The sequence below is a fragment of the Kogia breviceps genome, chromosome 15 (genome assembly GCF_026419965.1).
Source record: "Kogia breviceps isolate mKogBre1 chromosome 15, mKogBre1 haplotype 1, whole genome shotgun sequence".
NCBI lineage: Eukaryota > Metazoa > Chordata > Mammalia > Artiodactyla > Physeteridae > Kogia > Kogia breviceps.
Window position 1 is genome coordinate 39,503,319 of NC_081324.1, and position 20,903 is coordinate 39,524,221.

General features: G+C 46.0%; 1 protein-coding gene across 7 annotated transcripts in view; it reads right to left on the reverse strand.

Annotated features, from left to right (window-relative positions):
• The window catches only part of FHOD3 (formin homology 2 domain containing 3), a 507,955-nt gene that overhangs the window by 47,502 nt on the left and 439,550 nt on the right, over positions 1–20,903 (reverse strand). For all 7 annotated transcript variants that reach the window (XM_059041316.2, XM_067016011.1, XM_067016010.1 and 4 more), the window contains one exon: positions 7,714–7,872. In XM_059041316.2, coding sequence (XP_058897299.1) covers positions 7,714–7,872 — 159 coding nt within the window. The remainder of the gene's footprint in view (positions 1–7,713; positions 7,873–20,903) is intronic.

A 20,903-nucleotide genomic window follows, 5' to 3' on the forward strand; every position in this document is an offset into this window, starting at 1 on the left:
CATTAATTAAAAAAAACCCTACAGCTCATTTCATACTTAATGGTGACAGAGAGAATGCTTTCCCTCTAAGAATGGGAACAAGACAGGGTGTCCACTCTCACCATTCCTATTTAACATTGTGTGGAAATCTTAGCCAGGTATATAAAATTTTAAAAATGCATACAGATTGGAAAGGAAAAGATAAAACTCTTCCTATCACAGATGGTATAATTGTCTACACAGGAAATTTTGAGGAATCTACAAAAAACTTATGAAACAATGAGTTAAACAATGTTGCATAATATAAGGTCAATATACAAAAAAAATCCATTTTATTTCTATATATTACTAATGAGCAATTACAAACTGAAATTTTTTAAAATGCTATTTACAATGAAATACTTAGGTATGAATCTAACAAAGCACATGTAGGATCTGCATTTGGAAAGTAGAAAATGATGATGAAAGCAATCTAATCGTCTAAAGACGATCTAATTGAAGAGAGAAGGAACAGTGTTCACAGACTGAAGGACTCAACATAGTCAAGATACTAGTCTTCCCAAAACTGATGTATAAATTTAACTCAATTCCAATCAAAGTAGCATGATTTTTTGTGGATATAGACAAGCTGATTCTAAAAATTATATGGCAAGGAGGAGGACAAAAACAGTCAAACCAAAATAATTTTGAAAAAGAATACCCTTGGAGGAGTCACACCACTTGACTTTAAGACCTACAATAAAGCTGCAGTATTAAGACAGTGTGGCATGGGCTGTATGACAGATACAGAGACCAGTGGGACAAAACGGGGCATCCAGAAATAGACTACACAAATATGGCCCAGTGATTCTGACAAAGGTATGAAGGCAGTTCAGTGGACAAATGGTAGTGTTTTCAACAAATGGTGTTGGATGGACCAACTGGAATCCATATGCAAAAAGTGAGCCTCAACTTAAACCTTCCACCTTCTACATAAGTTAACCCAAAGGGGATCACAGATCTAAAAGTAAGAAGTAACACTACAAAACTTTTAGAAGGAAACACAGGAGAAAATTTTTGTGACACAAGTTATGCAATGAACTCCTAGACATGATACAAAAAAAGAACAGGTTGATAAATTAACCTTCATCCAAATTAAACACTTTTCCTCTGTGAAAGACACTGTTAAGAGAATGAAGAGACAAGTTACAGTTCCTCAGAAGATTAAACATAGAGTTATCACATGACCCAGCAATTCCGTTTGTATTTACCTTAGAAAAATTAAAACAGTATTCACACAAAAACTTGTACATGAGTATTTGTAGTAGCTTTATTCATAACTGCTATGAACTGGGCCAAGCTAAATATTCTTCAACGGGTGAACATTTATATTTACAAACAGGCAGTGGTACATCCCTACAATGCGATGATACTCAGCAATAAAAAGGGACCAACTGTAGATACAGACTGCAACTTAGATGAATCTCAGAGGTATCAATCACGCTGAGTGAAAGAAGCCAATCTCAAAGGGTTACTCGCTGTACGATTCCATGTGTATGACATTCTCGGAAAGACAAACCACAGTGATGAGAATCAATCAGTCATTAACAGGGGCTAGGGGTGGGTTAAGGGTGTGACTAGAAAGGGACAGCACAAGAGCTTTTTTGGGAGATGGGACTGTTTTGAATTTTGACTACAGTGGTCATTGAATGAATTTATATATGTTTTAAAACTCAATAGACCTGGACCCCCTCCAAAAGTCAACTTTACTCTATATTAATTTTTTTTTAAAAAAGCCAGAATGGGCTTCCCTGGTGGCGCAGTGGTTGAGAGTCCGCCTGCCGATGCAGGGGACACGGGTTCGTGCCCCGGTCCGGGAAGATCCCACATGCCGCGGAGCGGCTGGGCCTGTGAGCCATGGCTGCTGAGCCTGTGCGTCCGGAACCTGTGCTCCGCAATGGGAGAGGCCACAACAGTGAGAGGCCCGTGTAAGCAGAAAAATAAATAAATAAAATTTTAAAAAATTTAAAAAACCAAAATAAAAGACTGGACACTTGACACCAGAATCAGCAAACATGCAGGTATCTACATGATTGTGCCTTAGGAATGTATCTGGGTGGGGTAGTAGTTGTCCTAGGCTTCTGAAAGTGTTATCAGGGAGGGCTGTCTCGGGAGTTTATCAGAAGCCAAACTGTATTGAAGACCTGCTTTGGGCTATGGGCGGAGTGAGGTCACAGGTGGTGAGCCCTAGATACCTCTTCTTCCAACATCCTCTTCATCACGGCCCCAAACACAGATTATGTGGGTGGGATGGAGCATCGGGGAGGCGTTGAGTGGCAATCTCCTTGTTCTCTCGCAGGCTATGCTATTGATCCCACCTGTCCACACAGATGGCATTTAAAAAGGACCAAAACAATCCAAGCAGATGTCACTTCTTCCAAAACACCCAGCATTTGAACTCAACTGGTTTTCAAAAGAAAAACTTAACTAAGAATTTGTATTTTAATTTTCTTAATGCTCCAATTGTTTTAAGCATGTACAAGAATTGTGAAATATAAAGTTGTCAATGCTTTTCCCCCTTCTTCAGAAGGCACTTTCCTGGGATGATTTTTGTTTGCTTTTTTCCTTTGGGAAAGTAATCAAACGCTCTTCTGTTTTTCCTTTCTCTAATTTAAACCATTTGTTCACTACTGAAGATTTATGAGGTTGCCATCTGCCAGTTTATTTTACTTCTTTTTCACACATCACTGACAATAAAAATAGTCGTAAGACAGGGGGACAGGAGGTCAACGCTACCTCCTATGAGGTGATGGCTCCTTTTTTCCATGAGTAGCTGACAAGGGAATGAGCATACCTTTAATTTGCTCTTTACCATGTCAGTAGATTTACTGATGTTTCTGTGATGACCATTTGGTTTCACAGGGAGAAAAACATCAAACAGGCCCATGACATAATAATCTCAGTGTTCTTTTGCTTTCTTCCAGACAGTGTTTCTCCAGCACTGCTTTAAGTATGCTCGCCTTTGTATCTGAAAATCATATTTCAGATGAAAATTCGTAAGTCTTACTTATTTTTTACCGACCCAAATGCTTTGGGGTTTGGCCATCTCATTCACCTGCAGATGAGACCATACTAAGTAATTATCATGTCTTGTGAGTTCTTTTTTTTTTAACATCTTTATCGGAGTAAAATTGTTTTACAATGGTGTGTTAGTTTCTGCTTTATAACAAATTGAATCAGCTATACATATACATGTATCCCCATATCTCCTGAGTTCTGAACAGAACCCTGGCTATGACTCTGGATGAGAATCTAACAGCAGAAAGTTGGAGCCTTTATGGTTGAGGCTAGTTTGGATGCAACTTGTAGTCTCATGAGACAAAGGCATTCTCTTCAGGCACTTAATCTCAGGGAGGGGCGTGTTGTTTTTTTTTTTTAGTTAACTTCTCAAGTTTATTTCTTGATAGTATCTTCTTTTGTTCTTATGATTACTCAAGTGAGGCATGTAAGGCGGAAATTATGCACCAAATTTACAGATGAAGATGCAGTGCCCGAAGCTAGTCTGGATCAACCAAGGCAGCGCTGGAGAACCACCCAGGGGCTCCTCCTACTTTCCAGCACCACCTCCATGCTCATGGCGATTCCACAAACTACCAGTGTGGCTAAGGTGCCCAGTCACTGGCACATTCTGATTCCTGGCACTGTGGACCCACTGATGGGCTCCTACGCTCGGGCTCATCTGCGCGTGTCCAGCGCTCACTCAGGGACCCGTGGACGGGGTTCCCCAACACAAACTGCTTGAGAAGATACTGTAGCTTTGTACAGGCGGCCAAAGGAAACTTCTGTTTCTAGGATGCTGACTGGCTTGGCAGCTGAGCAGGGCCAAGTTAAATGTCATTTGGGGCCATTCAATTGTGTTACCCTCTGAGTAAACACAGACTCTAAAAATGAGAAAAGCAAGGATAAAAACAAAAACCCTTCCGACTTCCATCTGTGATACCTCAGCGATGTTCTACTTGGGAAAATATCATTAATAATACTTAGAGATGCCCCCAAATCATATTCTAAAGTTTAATACTCTTATGAAAAACTACTTCCTTAATGAAGTTACTTACTCCCATGGGTTTCCATCATGAACCAGATACAAAACATGGGGTTGACAAACAGGATGTCAGTAAATACATCCTAATCACGTCCAGGTACACAGAGGTTTCGTTTCGAATGACCCCATTAAGCCGTGGTGCCATGCTACAGGGCCTGCATCCAAGAAGCAGACGGTTTGGCAAAAGGCCATTTGGGCATAGGCTGGAAATCATATTAGTGAAGATCTGTAAGGACACAACTTACATCTCTTCTCAGGCCTGACTTAACTCTTGAACAACAAGCCTAGACAATAAGCTTTGGTGGAGTAGCTCTGCACTTGGATGAAGATCATCTCTACCCCTTGGGCCCCTGGGATCAGTGGCCAGAGACAGCAGGTAACAGCTGGGAGGGCCTGGGTTCTGTCTTCCCCACCAGGACTGGTTTCTTCTGGATTCTCAGCTACAGCTGACAAGAACTGAAAATATACATAGTCTCTGGATTTGCCTAGGCAGCTTCAGATGAGGGGTTCTCAATCAGGGTGATTCTGTCCCCAGGGTATACTGATGAAGTCTAAGAGACATTTTTGGTTGTCACCCCTGGATGGGTGCCACTGGCATCTTGTGGGCAGAGGCCAGGGATCCTGAACACCCTACAATGCACAGGGCAGCTCCCACAATAAAGAACTGTCCAGCCCAGAATGGCAATAGTGCCAGGTGATAAACCTTGCTTTCAACACAAACTGTGGTAAAAATGTGTAACTCCATGTCTTGTGACTATATATGAATTTACCGAGCACTCATGACACAATAAGCTCTCAGGAAGGGTTAGGCAGTGTTTTCTACGGCTGTGTCCTCTCACTGGACCTCATTTCATACGCCAGCTACTCCCAGAGGAAAACCACAGGCAGCGCTGTGATGCGGACTGCGTTGTCTCATGCATCTTCTCACCCCCCTTTCAGATTCCCTCTTGTTCTTTTCAGTGGGTGAGCCCAGGCCCAGACAGCCCACCTGAGCTGGCCGCCGCCAGGGCTGGCCTGTGGATTGCACTTCAGACTCAGGCTCTAGAAATCATATTTCAGCTTGACCTCTTACTGGCTTGTGAGCTTGGACACAGACAAACGTCGGAACTCACCCTCTTCATCTTTAAGATGAAGAACATAATAGTATGTACCTCGTAAGGTTCTGATGAGCATCTGTGTGAAGCACCTACTTGGTGTCTGGCCCACAGGAGAAAACCTAGGAAAGTCAAGTTTAGTGCTGTGCTGCTCCTGTATCCGTCATCATTACTGTACCTATCATTCCTTCCCGGATCAAAAAGGTGCTCAGCTGGAAGCCGGTCAGAAAAGGAAAAAATAATTTGATTCATTCTAAAATCTAAGTAACTTAGTGTATCTGAAACTCTCCCCACCCAGGGAGACTGACATTTAAGGAAAGAAAAAAAGGCAAAACCAAAGGCATCCACCTCTCCTGATGGACTTTCAAGTTCTCATGGCAATAAGGGGAAATATTTTTAAAAGGGAAAGTTGTCATTTTTTCCTTCAATCAAGCTGGCCCTGGCTGCATTTGGAGCCTATGTACGAATCCGAAGCTTTTGCGGTCTTTAAAAGATCCTGTGAGGTAAACAGGATGGCCAGAATGTGCGCTAGGGCCTACTACTCTGTCTGTCCTATGTGAGAGACACTTTGCACTGGGTTTGTCCCGCTTGGCAGCTCCCACCTGCCCAATGCCCTTCTCTCTTGCTGCTCTGTGCGTCCCGGGGTGGAGGTGCCTCACACTGAGGCTGGGCCTGCCCCCTTCTTCCTTGCTGTCTGGCAGCTGCCTCCGTGTCCCTCTCTGTATTTGCCTACTGTCACCTGCTCTCTCCTTTTTACACCCTCCCCATTCTGCCACATGCCCTCACTCCCTGGCTCTGCTTACCTGCTGTGCCGCATGGCCTGACTCCAGGGCTCGGGCTCCACCTCCTCTCCGGGCAGAGGGAAGTGCATTTCCCTCATCGTACCTGCTCCTGGCACAGGCTGTGTGTGTGTTTCTCAGGGCAGAGTTGCTTAGGCCTCGTACTGGTTTCCTAGGTTTGCCCTAACAAAGCATCACAAACTCAGGGGTTCCAAACAAAGGAAATTTATTCTCTCACCGTTTGAGAGACTAGAAGTCTAATATCAAGGTGTCAGCAGGGCCATGCTCTTTCTGAAGACTCGAGGGGAGGATCTTTCCTTGCTTTGTCCTCGCTTCTGGTAGTTGCTGGCAGCCGTTCATGCTCCTTGGCTTGTAAACTCTTCCCTCCAATTTCTGCCTCCATCAACACGTGGTGTTCTGTTCTGTGTGTCTTCCTGTGTATCCTCTGTTTTCCCATGGCATTCCCCTCTCTGTGTCTATGTCCAAACTTCTCTCTTCTTAGAAGGATATCAGCCAGTGGAGTAGGACCCACCCTAATCCAGGATGACTTTATCTTAACTTGATCATGTCTGCAAAGACCCTATTTCCAAATAAGGTCACATTCTGGGGTTCTGGGTAGGCATGGATTTTGAAGCTTGTACTCAATCCAGTACAAACCTCTGGAACACGGCTTTTCCTGTGGAGGTCTCTGTTTTCCAGAGCATAAAGGCACGGCTGTCCTCCTGGGTTCAGGCATCACTTTGCCCCATGGGCCCCATTGCCCCCTACCACACTCAGGGCTGGAGACGCATCCGGCACAGTCCCCCAGGCCTTCCTCACTTTCAACTCTCCTGCCAAAGCCTACTCTCCCTCACTGCAGCCAGCCTTCATTGACTTTCTTCACTCATGAGGCTTTCAAATAAGACTGGGTATGAAGGAATCTCAAATATGGAGAGCCTTTAAAGGAATCCAGGGCCCTTTGCCAATAGAAGGATGGGGTGGGTGTCACCCAACGTCATGAAGCAGTGTCCTCAGATCCCCACTCTGACCCAGTGGGCCCCCAAGCCATCCACCCGTCTGTAGGAATCTGTGGGCTGAGCCATTGGTTTCACTCACTCTTTCTCTGTTATGAGAACAGGAGATTTAACTTCCTACAGACAGGCACCAGCCCACAGCGAAGGGTGAGCAGGGCCTGGTGGAAGGGCACTGGACCCTGGCAGAGCAGGGGAGCTGCGGCGCCAGCTGGGCCGCCTGCCAGCCGTGTAGTCACAGCCAAGGCACCCAATCTCTCTCCACTTGTGCCACCCAGATTAACAAATGCTGCAGACTCAGTTGGCTTGGGTTTTCCAGCTGATCAAATGAAACCCATCTCTACACACCCCAAAGGGTGCCAAGAGAGAAACAAATCCGCTAACACGGAGTGAACACGTATGGAAAACCCTACTTTTGAGACTGTTCATTAAATGTATTTGGTTTGAAATGATGTGAAAGAAGGCATCCCAGCCCCACCCCCGTGGAGGTTGTCAAATTCTTCTTCCACGTCGAGGTAGGCGTAATGTGGTCAGAAGGAAGTTAGTAAATGAACCAGAGAGTGAGGATCTCTGAATTTCCTAGGCAAAGTGGGGCTTCTTTCCCCCCAGAAGTTAAAAAACAAGATGTGAAAATTATTAACATTATTCAGAATCTGGCTGAGACAGAAATATGGCAAGCCACCCTGTGGAGAAAGTCACATTGGACACAGTAATGTTTACATATGCAACCTATTACAGAACACAATAATGCTCCATAGAGCTCCTCTTACCTCAATCCCTTCTTTGTTTAAGGCATATTCATCAAAATTCAAAATGGCTATCTTAATCGTTCTTGGAGGGGGCAGTACCGTCAGACCAATATTAATAGCATTGCTCCTCTTGGAATCCAGGACGATGATCTCCTGCTTTTTTCCATCTGCAGCAGTTTTCTTGTGATAAAATAAGGAGAATCCAAGATTAATGCATCATCTTTGGTCCTCTATTAAAAGCAAACTCACAACTTACTTAGACATGAAAACAAATGCCCTCAGTTTAGCTCAGGGAAGGACTGGCTACCTCTCAGCACAGCAGAGATCAGGGATTAGTTCCAAGAGGCCGCCAAGAGCAGGGCAGCAATGGAACTTCGCGAGTCAGACACGTTACAAAATAAAATTGATTTGCCTTCAATTGGGAAAAATGCGATATTTTGCAAGGAAAAAAAAAAAACAACCTGTTTTTTTTCCATAGAAGCAGTGGAAACAAAACTCAAACCTCTCAGAGTTCCCTTCCTGCAGGCTACGAGGTGTCGGAATGTGCCTTGGTTGGCCCTGGAGCGTGTGCTGTGTGCCCAGAGATGGAGAAAGCCGGTCCCCGCACCGAGGAGACGGGAGCCAGAGGGGAATCTGGCATCGCTGGCCGGTCGGGCCTTCTGCATCTCAGGGGCTCCTCTCATCATTCCAACATCCTCCGCCCTGACACCTGAGCACTTCCTCCTCTCCTGCTACACTCAGCCACCTGGACAGCTGCCCAGTGGGTGGGTGAAGAGGAGTGAGGGATAAACTAGCAAAGGGGCCGAGCAGGGGGACCATGTCCCCACAGAGCCCTGATGTACATGGCCTCCCTGCTGCCCTGACATCCTCGGGGCAGTCCCTGCGGCCAGCCCCGGGCTGGCACACGGCCAGAAGCCAGGAAGGGTGTGAGGTGCTGAGCCAATGCTCACCTCTGCCCAGAGCTGTGACAAGGCCCCCAGCTTTCCCCTTCAGCTCTCGGGAAGTCAAGGGTGGGTGGCAACCGGGACAGGTGGAGGGGGGCCGGCCAGCAAGCTCCCTGTGCCGCACAGCTTACCTTGAGGCCACAGGGCTGGGAGGAGGATGATTTTGATTCATGAAACAAGGCTGGGGTGACGAGGATGGGTAAGACCCGTCCAGCACAGTGATGGGGTGTGCTCACCATGTGAGTGACCCAGCTGTGGGGTAACTAACTCACCTGGTGGTGGAGGGGGGTTAGGGTCTGGAGAAGCTGCCACCTGAGCTGGACCCTCAAGACTGTCTAGGACTAGCCTGGGGCTGGAAGAGAATATAAGGAGAGGGGAAGTGCCTTTGTCTAGTTCCAGGGAACTGCCAGGGATGAAGCTGGAGGTTTGGGGGCCATATGGGGGAGCTCCATGAATCAGCAGCTCAGAACACCCCTGCAGGCAGGCCCCAGCTGAGCAGCTGACAGCTGCTCAAGGTCTGCCTCCTGTGCTGAGGCCTCAGCCTCTCCTCTGAGGAAGGGAACCAGGCTGGGCCTGAGAGCAACTGAGCCGCCCAGGGAAGCTGGTCGCTGTAGCACAGGAGGTTGGGAGCTGGCAAGGAAAAACGGCTGCGGCCCCTTAAGTCCTACTGAGCTCTTCCAAACTCAATTGCTAACATTCTATTTTAGGTCCTTAAATATGCATTTGGGAATAAATTACAATTTCTTCATGAAGAAAATAACCAAAAGCATCCCAGCTGTTTGGCCGCCTGGTAGCCGGGAGGAACAAGTCCTGTGGGTGTGCTTGTCGGCTTGGAAATGTGAGCTCCCAGGGACACACGGCATAAATGCACCCTCACTCTGTGCGGCAAGCTTGTCTTCTATATATTTAAGCAAATAAGCTGATCAGGAGCCCCTGAAATTTAGCTGAAATCTACTTTAAAATATTATTTTGTGTATAGAAGGCTAAGAAGGAATGAGAAAAGGTTTGGCAAGATGCTGATTACAGGCAATGGAGACAGATGTAATGACTTGCGATGCCCACATTGGGGTGCGGGGTGTCCACCCCTCCAGGTGCTGCAGGGAGCCTGTCCAACATCCATTCCCTCTTCTCTGCTCACCAACAGGCACTTGATTTTTTTCAGGCTGGTAATATGTCGGTGAAATCAGTCACCTCCCTGGACCCTTGGCAGGTAAGGCTGGCAGTTTGGGTTTTTGTTTTCCTGATTAAAAAGAGATAGACCCAGTGAGCCATGCCTTTTGCCTTTCCTCCTTCTTCCTGCCTCAAATGTGGATGTGAGGCCCGGAGAGACAGCAGTGAGACATCTCACGAGCACAAGGAATGAAGCCACATGGACAGCAGCATGGAAGACGGAAGAAGCCTGGGACCTGGCATTGGAGACGCAACTACCCACAGCTAGGCTCTAGCGCAGGAAGCATTTATGGGAAGGCAGGGGTTCCCTGGGAATCATTCGCCCTTAGCCCCCCATCTATAGAGTCCCCGTCATTCTAAGAGCCTGCAGAGATGTCTGAGCAGGCCCAGCCCAACTGCAACCTTTGTGCAAATAAGAAAAAGACACCCACCTCCAGGGAGACACAGCCCCAGGGCAAACAGCTTGAGAGGGAAGCACCGCGCAGATTTTAGCCCTCCCCCCTCAGCCAGCGTCCATGTGCAGCAAGCAACCCACACAGACTCAGGGGTGGCTCTGAGCCTGAGATGTCCTTGCCCCCATTCTCAGTAGAACTCAGTTCACACCAGCAGACACACCCACACCCACACACCCCATAAGTTGGGAAGAAGCAAGCTTCTGGGCATCCTGCGATAAGGGGGAAGCTATCTTCACAAACGACGCTACATGTTTTCAGAGCACTTCCAACCACTTTGCAAAGGAAGGAAAAAGAATTAAAGTCATATCTGAAATTGAATTGTTAAATCTCTGGATTTTATCCAAGAGGTATTTTAAATGCTCTTCTTCATAATTAAAACAGACTTGGGCTTCCCTGGTGGCGCAGTGGTTGAGAGTCCGCCTGCCGATGCAGGAGACACGGGTTCGTGCCCTGGTCCGGGAGGATCCCACATGCCGCGGAGCGGCTGGGCCGGTGAGCCATGGCCGCCAGGCTTGCGCGTCCGGAGCCTGTGCTCCGCAATGGGGGAGGCCACAACAGTGAGAGGCCCGCATAGCATACCGCAAAAAAAAAAAAAAAAAAAAAAAAAAAAAAACAGACTCCACTGGATGCTACTGACCCCTCAAGTGCCTTGGAGGCTGTCCTGCCTGACACAAGGGGTGGGTCACGCGGGCCTGTCCAACTCTCTCCTCCCCTTCCACAACAAACTGGAGCAGCGCCTGCAAGAACAATTCAAAGTTCTCCATTCCCGGAAGCATGCGTCCTGTCTAGGGATTAGCCATCATCAATTCTGATCCATTTCAATCCTCTTTCAGGGTCAAAGCCCAGACCAGCAAGAGTGACCTTCAGTACGTCCTTCACCTGGTCCCGTGTCTGAGTCACTGTCACCCATCCTCTTCCACAAAGCCTCTCGTACCACGTCCTTCATTCCCGCCACCTGCACCCTGAGCCTGACCCCTGGTGCCAGCCTCCCAGGGCAGCCCACCACGGGCCTCCTGCTTCCAGCCTCTTCTCACCCCCAGCCCATTCATCCTACTCTTGCTAAGAGTCTTTCTCAGGCACCCATCTCCTGATTGCACTTCTTTGATCAAACAGTCTGTGACTGTCCATTGTTTGAAATGAGAAAAATAGGAAATTGGTCAATGATAGAAAGAGGAGATAAAGCAGATAAGACAGAGTGTTCCTTGTAAAGGAGGTTAGGAAATGTTAAATGACCCTCTAAAGGCATCTGGAAAGGAAGGGCTAAGATGTGAGGGGGCAGAGGTGGAACAGGGTTGGGAGGATGACAGGAGGTGATACTTCTAGGCAGGAGATGAGAAAGTTGTTTTGCATTTTACTTGAGCCCAGACACATCCCAAAAAACAACACACAAACAAGGAAACAAAACGCCCAAACTTCCTGAAATATCAATAACAGGGCCTACTTGAAGGAACTGACAAAATTTTCTTGAGAGCAAAAGAAGAAGATGTGCATAAATGAGAAACATCATGTTCCTGGATAGGAAGCCTCAATGTTGTAAGGATGTTCCTTATCTCTCATCATAGAATTTATATATAAATAATATATATATTTAAAATGATTCTAATGAAATTCCAACAAGATTTTTTTGGAATTAAAAAATATTCTAGGGGCTTCCCTGGTGGCGCAGTGGTTGAGAGTCCGCCTGCCGATGCAGGAGACACGGGTTCGTGCCCTGGTCCGGGAAGATCCCGCATGCCGCGGAGCAACTAGGCCCGTGAGCCATGGCCGCTGGGCCTGCGCGTCCGGAGCCTGTGCTCCGCAGCGGGAGAGGCCACAGCAGTGAGAGGCCCGCATACCGCAAAAAAAAAAAAAAAAAAAAAAAAAAAAAAATTCTAGAGTTACTATGAAAGAATATATGTGTAAAAAATCCACAAGTAGAAATATATATAATATCTACCCAATTAGCTCTAAAACCTTATTATAAAAATGATATCATTAATGTGTAGCACTGGCACTAAACAGCTACAATGATAGAACAGAATAGAATGAAAAAAAGTACAGAAAAAGCTCTCATACAGTGATCCAGGGCATTCCAACAAGAGCACAAGATCAGTGAGTCACAATCCATTATGAAAGCCCAATTCTAATATGGAACCAAAGAAAGTAACTTTAAGTCAAAAACTCAACACGGTAGGTTACCATCATGACAGACTGGATTGACTGACATCTTCCTTCTTTAAAAAAAAAAAAAAAGCCAGCAGAAAGCAAGAACACAGGCGGTGTGGGAATGGCCAAGGGTCATCATGGCTGGATTATGCCACACCCCATGAGACCCCTCTGCTGATCGGCTTCTCAAGATGTTATCAGTGATGGTCCACGACAGCAAACCCTGAGCAGGAAAAGAGGCTGAGAAGCAAGCTCAGTCCTTCAACTGTCTCTTTCTGGTTGGCAGGGTATCTTCCCACATTTTTTTTTTTTTTTTTTTTTTTTTTTTTTTGCGGTATGCGGGCCTCTCACTGCTGTGGTCTCTCCCGTTGCGGAGCACAGGCTCCGGACGCGCAGGCCCAGCGGCCATGGCTCACGGGCCCAGTCGCTCCGCGGCAGGTGGGATCCTCCCGGACCGGGGCACGAACCCGCGTCCCCTGCATCGGCAGGCGGATTCTCAACCACTGCGCCACCAGGGAAGCCCCCCACATTTATTTATTTTTTGCCTTTTTTGATATAGATCTCATTTCCTTAAACGAATATTTCCTGAGTACCTGTTAGGCGCCTACTCCTGGAATGGGGACATTTTTCATGGAGACCAACAAAAACGTGGTGGGCCACGATGCCACCGGCAGCAATGGTCAGTCCTGGGACAACAGGAAATAAGCGTTTCTGCCTCAATGCTTTGATGAAAGGTCTATCAGCCAAAGCTCTGCCCTCAGGTCTCAAGAACTAACAGGGCAGAAAGCATGCTGAGTGAGGCTCCTGTGGGTGGGGCTTCAGGCACAGGATGCTGGATTAGGGGGCTGCTGGAAGTGAAAATGGGAACAACTGTCTCTGGGGCAAGAGAGTTGCCCCAGCAACAGAGTGGAAGTGAGCAGAGTCGGGGGAACCAGGGTGGGGATGTCTTTGAACATGCAATTTCCCCAAGTACATCCAGAAGTTGTCAAGGTAAAAGAGGAACTTACTTCTTGAAGGGGCAGGGGGCACTCTAGGAAGAGGCCAGGCTCTGCTCTGCTTCCAGAAAGCCTAGTGAAGCTGAACTTCTGAGCCGAACGAGGCAGTGACACTCAGAACCTCCTTCAAAACAACAACTATCAGGGAGCCTCCAACCTGCCAACGGTTGCCCTTCCAGAAATACTGTGTCTGGAGAAATGTTTCAGGCTTGCATGGAATGGAGGGCTTCTGTGTGTTTTTGACTTGGCCAAGAGGATTGCAGGGCGTGGGGAGAAGGCGTAACAGCCAAAAGGGTGAGAGACCGAGGTTACCCTCTATGGCAAGAGATGCTGCCAAGGCCAGCAGAGACCTCTTAGAGAGAAGGGGCAGGAAGGAAGTCACCAAGGCAGTTCAGCTCCTTTCTCCCAAGCTGTCCAAGAGGGCTGAGGGTCCAGTTCCAGGAGGCAGAAGTGAGCCCCTCCAGGAGGAAGCTTCAAACAGGCGGTGTCCATGACCACAAGACTTACAGAATTTCTAAGAAGCATAGAGGAGGTACTCAATATAAGCAGTGAGTGCTAACTGCCAAGGCTTAGGGGTAAGGGCTGTGACTTTCCCCTGCAGCCCTAGATTCACCTGGTGGTCAGCTCCCTGGGTGGGGGCCATCTCTCTAGAACCAACTAGCTCCAAGAGGTTAGGCCCTGCAAACTCAGTCACTCCAAGGGGCAGAAAGTCACATACGACAGGAATATTTTTTGAAACAGTTAAACAACCTACTCAGGTCTTCTCAGGGGCACTGCGGGGCACCGCCAATCCTGATACAGAGACGGGTGACCACAGGCCTCGCAGGGAGGAGACATGCAAGTCAGGTTTTCAGATAGAACAAAGTATTGCCTCCAAGAACAAGTCTTTTAGAATCTGTAAGTAGGGCTTCCCTGGTGGCGCAGTGGTTGAGAGTCCGCCTGCCGATGCAGGGGACACGGGTTCGTGCCCCGGTCCGGGAAGATCCCACATGCCGCAGAGTGGCTGGGCCCGTGAGCCATCGCGTCCGGAGCCTGTGCTCCATAATGGGAGAGGCCACAGCAGTGAGAGGCCCGCGTACCACAAAAAAAAAAAAAAAAAAAGAAAAGAATCTGCAAGTAAAGAGACAAACTTGATTCTGAATGGTTATGGGGTGGGTGACCGCCATGTAAGAGTGACCATAACCTGACAGCATTCAATATCCTGAGGATGAGACCATTACTCCCCCTCATAATCATTCAGTTCTGGAAAAGAGAAGGGTGAATATTCAGGCAGCAGTTAGGAAAAAGTGGAAAGGAAAACTTTAATGCTAAATAGTAGTCATTAAGTTTAGAGGCTAATTTAAAATCTCACATTGGAATCTCAGGAAAGTCAGTTGAGACAAAGGCTAAGAAAATCAATAGCATAACAAAAGACTGACCTGTTAACACAGCACAAAAGCACATTCTCCCCTCTTGCACCGGGTCTACCAAACAACCCTGGGAGGTCAGGCACACAGGGTCAGGCCTGGTTTCTTTCTTTTTTTCCCCCCATAATCAAAAACAGGCTCAGAGAGGTTGACTGACTTGCTCAAGGTCACACAGTTAGAGGTAGAGTCCAGACCAAATGAAATTTAAAATTTCAGTAGCAAAGCATACAGATCATTGAGGAGAAAGAGAGAGTCTTTTTTTTTTTTTTTTTTTAATGACAAGATTTTAAAATCCCCAAGGGAAGAGCACGAGGAAGTGTTCAGAGCATGAGCTTGAAAGTAGCCGAAACAAAACGGAATCCAGGGATGACACAAACAGATTCAGGAGCCCTGAAGGGTAACTGCAAATATCCAGAGCATCAAGTCACCCAGGTGGGTCAGCTGGGGTCTGACCCATTCACAGCCTGGAGACCTTGCCAAGTCACTGAATCTCTCTGTGTCTCGTGTCCTCTCTGGGACCCAATCTCACAGGGTTTGTTGTGAGGATGAAAGGAGACAATGGATGTAAATCAGTGAGAACAAGGCTTGGCCCCTGGTAAGCACAACAGAAGTGTCTGCTGGGACTATTCGAAGAGTATTACTGGTATTAATACATGTAAAGCATTCAGGAAAATACCTGGAAAATAGTGCTTTCTAAGAATTAGCTCTTAGCTTTTTTTCACTACCAGTGACTCCATTTTTTATCATTTTTAACCTAATAACATTGTATTTTAAAAATGTATGGTTGGGCTTCCCTGGTGGCGCAGTGGTTGAGAGTCCGCCTGCCAATGCAGGGGACACGGGTTCGTGCCCCGGTCTGGGAAGATCCCATGTGCTGCGGAGCGGCTGGGCCCGTGAGCCGTGGCCGCTGGGCCTGTGCGTCCGGAGCCTGTGCTCCGCAGCGGGAGAGGCCACAACGGTGAGAGGCCCGCGTACCACAAAAAAAAAAAAAAAAAAAAAATATGGTTTACCAATGTGTATTTTTCATAACTAATGTATCTACCACGTTTACTGATCAAAGGCACCTACCTAAACAGGAGTGTCAGATCAGACCAGTGTCCTCACCCTAAATAGTGATAATTTCAGGAGACAGTGCAGGGACTTGATACTCAGTTTAGCCTGCAGAGCTGCTTCCCGGGGACATGGACAACTTGCCTGAAGCTTCCTGAATGAATGAAAAGAGCTTATGGATGCTCATTAGGGTCTGTGCAGACCCCCAGGCACATGGACAGTGCCTGGTGTGGGAAGTAGATCTAGTAAATGAGCTGTGGCACACCATAATAAAGACGGCCAAGGTCCAGAGAAGGGCCACCGAGAAGGCATAAAATTCCACGTGGGAGGAGAGGACAAGATGAGCAGAGTAGGGAGGGGGCCACGAGCAAAGATTGTGGGGGCTCACAGTCTGGGCAGGTGGGTAGGGCTTGCCTTCCAAAGTTTTCTGAAATGTTGACATGGAGAACCACCCCTCTGAATTTTTAAAGAGTAATTTTACTAGACACAAAGGATGCAGTTTTTAAAAAGTAGTTATTCAGCACACAGAATTCGTCATCTCAGAGGGTGCTGGGACTGAAAATAGAGACCGGGACATGATTTATTGCGAGAACTCAGAGTTGGAGAATACTGCTAAGTTTGAGAGCATTTCCATGAAAGGCGACTGACCTCTCAAAACGCTTGTCAGCATCACTGTCACAGACCCTGGGGCTGGCTCAGCAAGGCATGAGTTCTAGAAATGGTAAATCATTCCTCCTCGTTCCCCGCTAACTGCCAAAAGAGTGACGCCACAGGATATTTTCAAAACTGTCCATTGAGAAAGTGACAGTGACAGTGATGCCACGATACAGATATCATAAAGATGTGACTGCTATGGAATTTTCCTAAGTCCTGTAACGAGGGAGAAGGCCATATACATGGGAAAGCATTAAGGGAAAAGACAACAACCACATCCAAAAGCCAAAGAAACCTAAATAAAAGCTGAAAAACCTTTAGTTCGGAACAGAGTTTCTGAGGACCTGGCCAGAAATAGGCTTGCTTATCGGTAAGTTTAGGAAAAAAATGTTAACTTCCCATATTTGTTCTTAGAGTCTTTTACAGCAGAGGCCAACTGTAAAACAGTTGCATTTCCAATGTTAATGTAGTTTATCTAGTAGCCTAACCAGGAGACTTTTGAGAGGGGAAGGGAGTACTCTTAATAATTATGCTGGGACCTCCACACAAACCAGGATCATCCTGGATACACTAAGGTGTGTGATCACCCCAGATAAGCCCCAAAGTTGGGTTTGGAATTTCCAGGGAGAATTCAGGTTTTCTGAGGGTGCTGTTCAATAAAATGACATACTTCCTTATGACCTGAACTTAAATATAAGGTAGGAAGATTTTCCTCTCTTCTCAGGAGAATAAAATGGAGGTAGACGTGGGGGGCCAGTGAAGGAGTCAATGTGGAAAGTGATGGTGGGAACGATGCCCCCCTCAATGGTGCCTCATTTTTCACTTTAAATCAATGGTTCACAACTTTGACTGAGGACCCAGGGGAGATTTTCAAAATAACCCAGGCCAGGGCTTACCTCAGACCAATAAATGATCATCTCTGAATTTTCTTAAAGAGTCACTGCTAATAGTTTCTGATATATTTTGAAACTTCAAGGTAAATAAAGTTGAACAAATTTCTCCAAATCCATTCCGGAGCCCCCTCCCCTTAATAAAGCAATGAACCCAGGTGAGTAAGACAGCAATGAGTCCTCAAAGAGGAAGTCAGGTCCCTTCTTCCTTCTGTGGCCCTCTTCCACTCCATACCTTTTGTGGTCTCTCTGGATCCGGGAGTATAAAAGCTGCCCTTTGGGGGCAAGAGGGAATTGGCTGTCCTGGATTAGGCACAGAGGTGGAAGGCCACTTCCTGGGGCACCTCAGGGTGATGTCAAGTCCATGGAGGGTACCTCCCCACCCCAGGGGCTTTCTGCCCTGACCTCCTACTCTGGGGTCACTTTAACCACCTCTTATGCCATTCTCCACATCTTAGGCCAGCAGAAGAAACACAACATGATGAAATTTAGTGCAGGATTTCTGTCTTTTTCCTCAAAATATAATTTAAATCATCTTACTAAAAAGCTATATAGAGAGATTGGTTCAGGATGGTGGAGTAGAAGGATGGGCTCTCACTCCCTCTTGTGAGAACACCAGAATCACAGCTAACTACTGAACAATCATCGAAAGGAAGATACTAGAACGCACAAAAAAAGACATCCAAAGACAAAGGAGAAGCCACAATGAGATGGTACAAGGGGCACAATCACAATAAAATCAAATCCCATAACTGCTGGGTGGGTGACTCACAGACTGGAGAACACTTATATCACAGAAGTCTACCCACTGGAGTGAAGGTTCTGAGCCCCACGTCAGGCTTCCCAACTTGGGGGTCTGGCAACAGGAGAAGGAATTCGTAGAGAATCAGACTTTGAAGGCTAGGGGGATTTGATTACAGGACTTCGACAGGACTGAGGGAAACAGAGACTCCACTCTTGGAGGGCACACACAAAGTAGTGTGTGCATCGGGACCCAGGGGAAGGAGCAGTGAGCCCAGGGGAGAATGAACCAGACCTACCTGCTAGTGTTGGAGGGTCTCCTGAAGAGGCAGGGGTGGCTGTGGCTCACTGTGAGGACAAGAACACTGGCAGCAGAAGTTATGGGAAGTACTCCTTGGTGTGAGCCCTCCCAGAGGCCACCATTAGCCCCAGCAAAGAGCCCAGGTAGGCTCCAGTGTTGGGTCGCCTCAGACCAAACAACCAACAGGGAGGGAAGGCAGCGCCACCCATGAGCAGACAAGTGGACTAAAGTTTTACTGAGCTCTGCCCACCAGAGCAACACCCAGCTCTACCCACCACCAGTCCCTCCCATCAGGAAACTTGCACAAGCCTCTTAGACAGCCTCATCCACCAGATGGCAGACAGCAGAAGCAAGAAGAACTACAAACCTGCAGCTTGTGGAAAAAAAAAACACATTCACAGAAAGATAGACAAGATGAAAAGACAGAGGACTATGTACCAGGTGAAGGAACAAGATAAAACCTCAGAAAAACAACTAAATGAAGTGGAGATAGGCAACCTTCCAGAAAAACAATTCAGAATAATGATAGTGAAGATGATCCAGGATCTCAGAAAAAGAATGGAGGCAAAGATTGAGAAGATGCAATAAATGTTTAACAAAGACCTAGAAGAATTAAAGAACAAACACCTAGAAGAATTAAAGAACAAACAAACAGAGATGAACAATACAATAACTGAAATGAAAAATACACTAGAAGGAATCAATAGCAGAATAACTGAGGCAGAGGAACAGATAAGTGACAGAAGACACAGGACAGAGTAGTGGAATTCACTGCCATGGAACAGAATAAAGTAAAAAGAATGAAAAGAAAGGTCTCAGAGACCTCTGGGACAACATTAAATGCAACAACATTCACATTATAGGGGTCCCAGAAGGAGAAGAGAGAGAGAGAAAGGACCAGAGAAAATATTTACAGAGATTATAGTCGACAACTTCCCTAACAGCAGAAAGGAAATAGCCACCCAAGTCCAGGAAGTGCAGCAAGTCCCATACAGGATAAACACAAGGAGAAACATGCCGAGACACATAGTAATCAAATTGGCAAAAATTAAAGACAAAGAAAAATTGTTGAAAGCAGCAAGGGAAAAATGACAAATAACATACAAGGGCATACCCATAAGGTTAACAGCTGGTTTCTCAGCAGAAACTCTACAAGCCAAAAGGGAGTGGCATGATATACTGAAAGTGATGAAAGGGAAGAACCTACAACCAAGATTACTCTACCCGGCAAGGATCTCATTCAAATTTGACAGAGAAATCAAAAGCTTTACAGACAAGCAAAGGCGAAGAGAATTCAGCACCACCAAACCAGCCAACAAATGCTAAAGGAACTTCTCTAAGTGGGAAACACAAGAGAAGAAAAGGACCTACAAAAACAAACACATAACAATTGAGAAAATGATAATAGGAACATATATGTTGATAATTACCTTAAACATGAATGGATTAAATGCTCTAACCAAAAGAAACAGGCTCGCTCGCTTAATGGATACAAAAACAAGACCCATATATATGCTGTCTACAAGAGACCCACTACAGACCTAGGGACACATACAGACTGAAAGTGAGGGGATGGAAAAAGATATTCCATGCAAATGGAAATCAAAAGAAAGCTGGAGTAGCAATCCTCATATCAGATAAAATAGAGTTTAAAATAAAGAATGTTACAAGAGATAAGGAAGGACACTACATAATGATCAAGGGATCAATCCAAGGAGAAGATATAACAATTATAAATATATATGCACCCAACATAGGAGCACCTCAATACATAAGGCAACTTCTAACAGCTATAAAAGAGGAAATTGACAGTAACACAGTAATAGGGGGGACCTTAACACCTCACTTACACCAATGGACAGATGATCCAAACAAAAAATTAATAAGGAAACACAAGCTTTAAATGACACAACAGACCAGAGATATTTAATTGATATTCATAGGACATTCCATCTGAAAACAGCAGATTACACTTTCTTTCAAGTGTGCACAGGACATTATCCAGGATAGATCACATCTTGGGTCACATATCAAGCCTCAGTAAATTTAAGAAAATTAAAATCATATCAAGCATCTTTTCTGTCCACAACGCTATGAGATTAGAAATCAATTACAGGGAAAAAAACGTAAAAAACACAAACACTTGGAGGCTAAACAATATGTTACTTAATAACAGAGATCACTGAAGAAATCAGAGAAAATTAAAAAATACCTAGAGGCAAATGACAATGAAAACACGATGATCCAAAACCTATGGGATGCAACAAACTCAGTTCTCAGAGGGAAGTTTATAGCAATACAAGCCTACCTCGAGAAAGAAGAAAAACCTCAAATAAACAAGCTAACCTTATGCCTAATGGAACTAGAGAAAGAAGAACAAACAAAACCTAAAGTTAGTAGAAGGAAAGAAATCATAAAGATCAGAGCAGAAACAAATGAAATACAAACAAAGAAAACAAT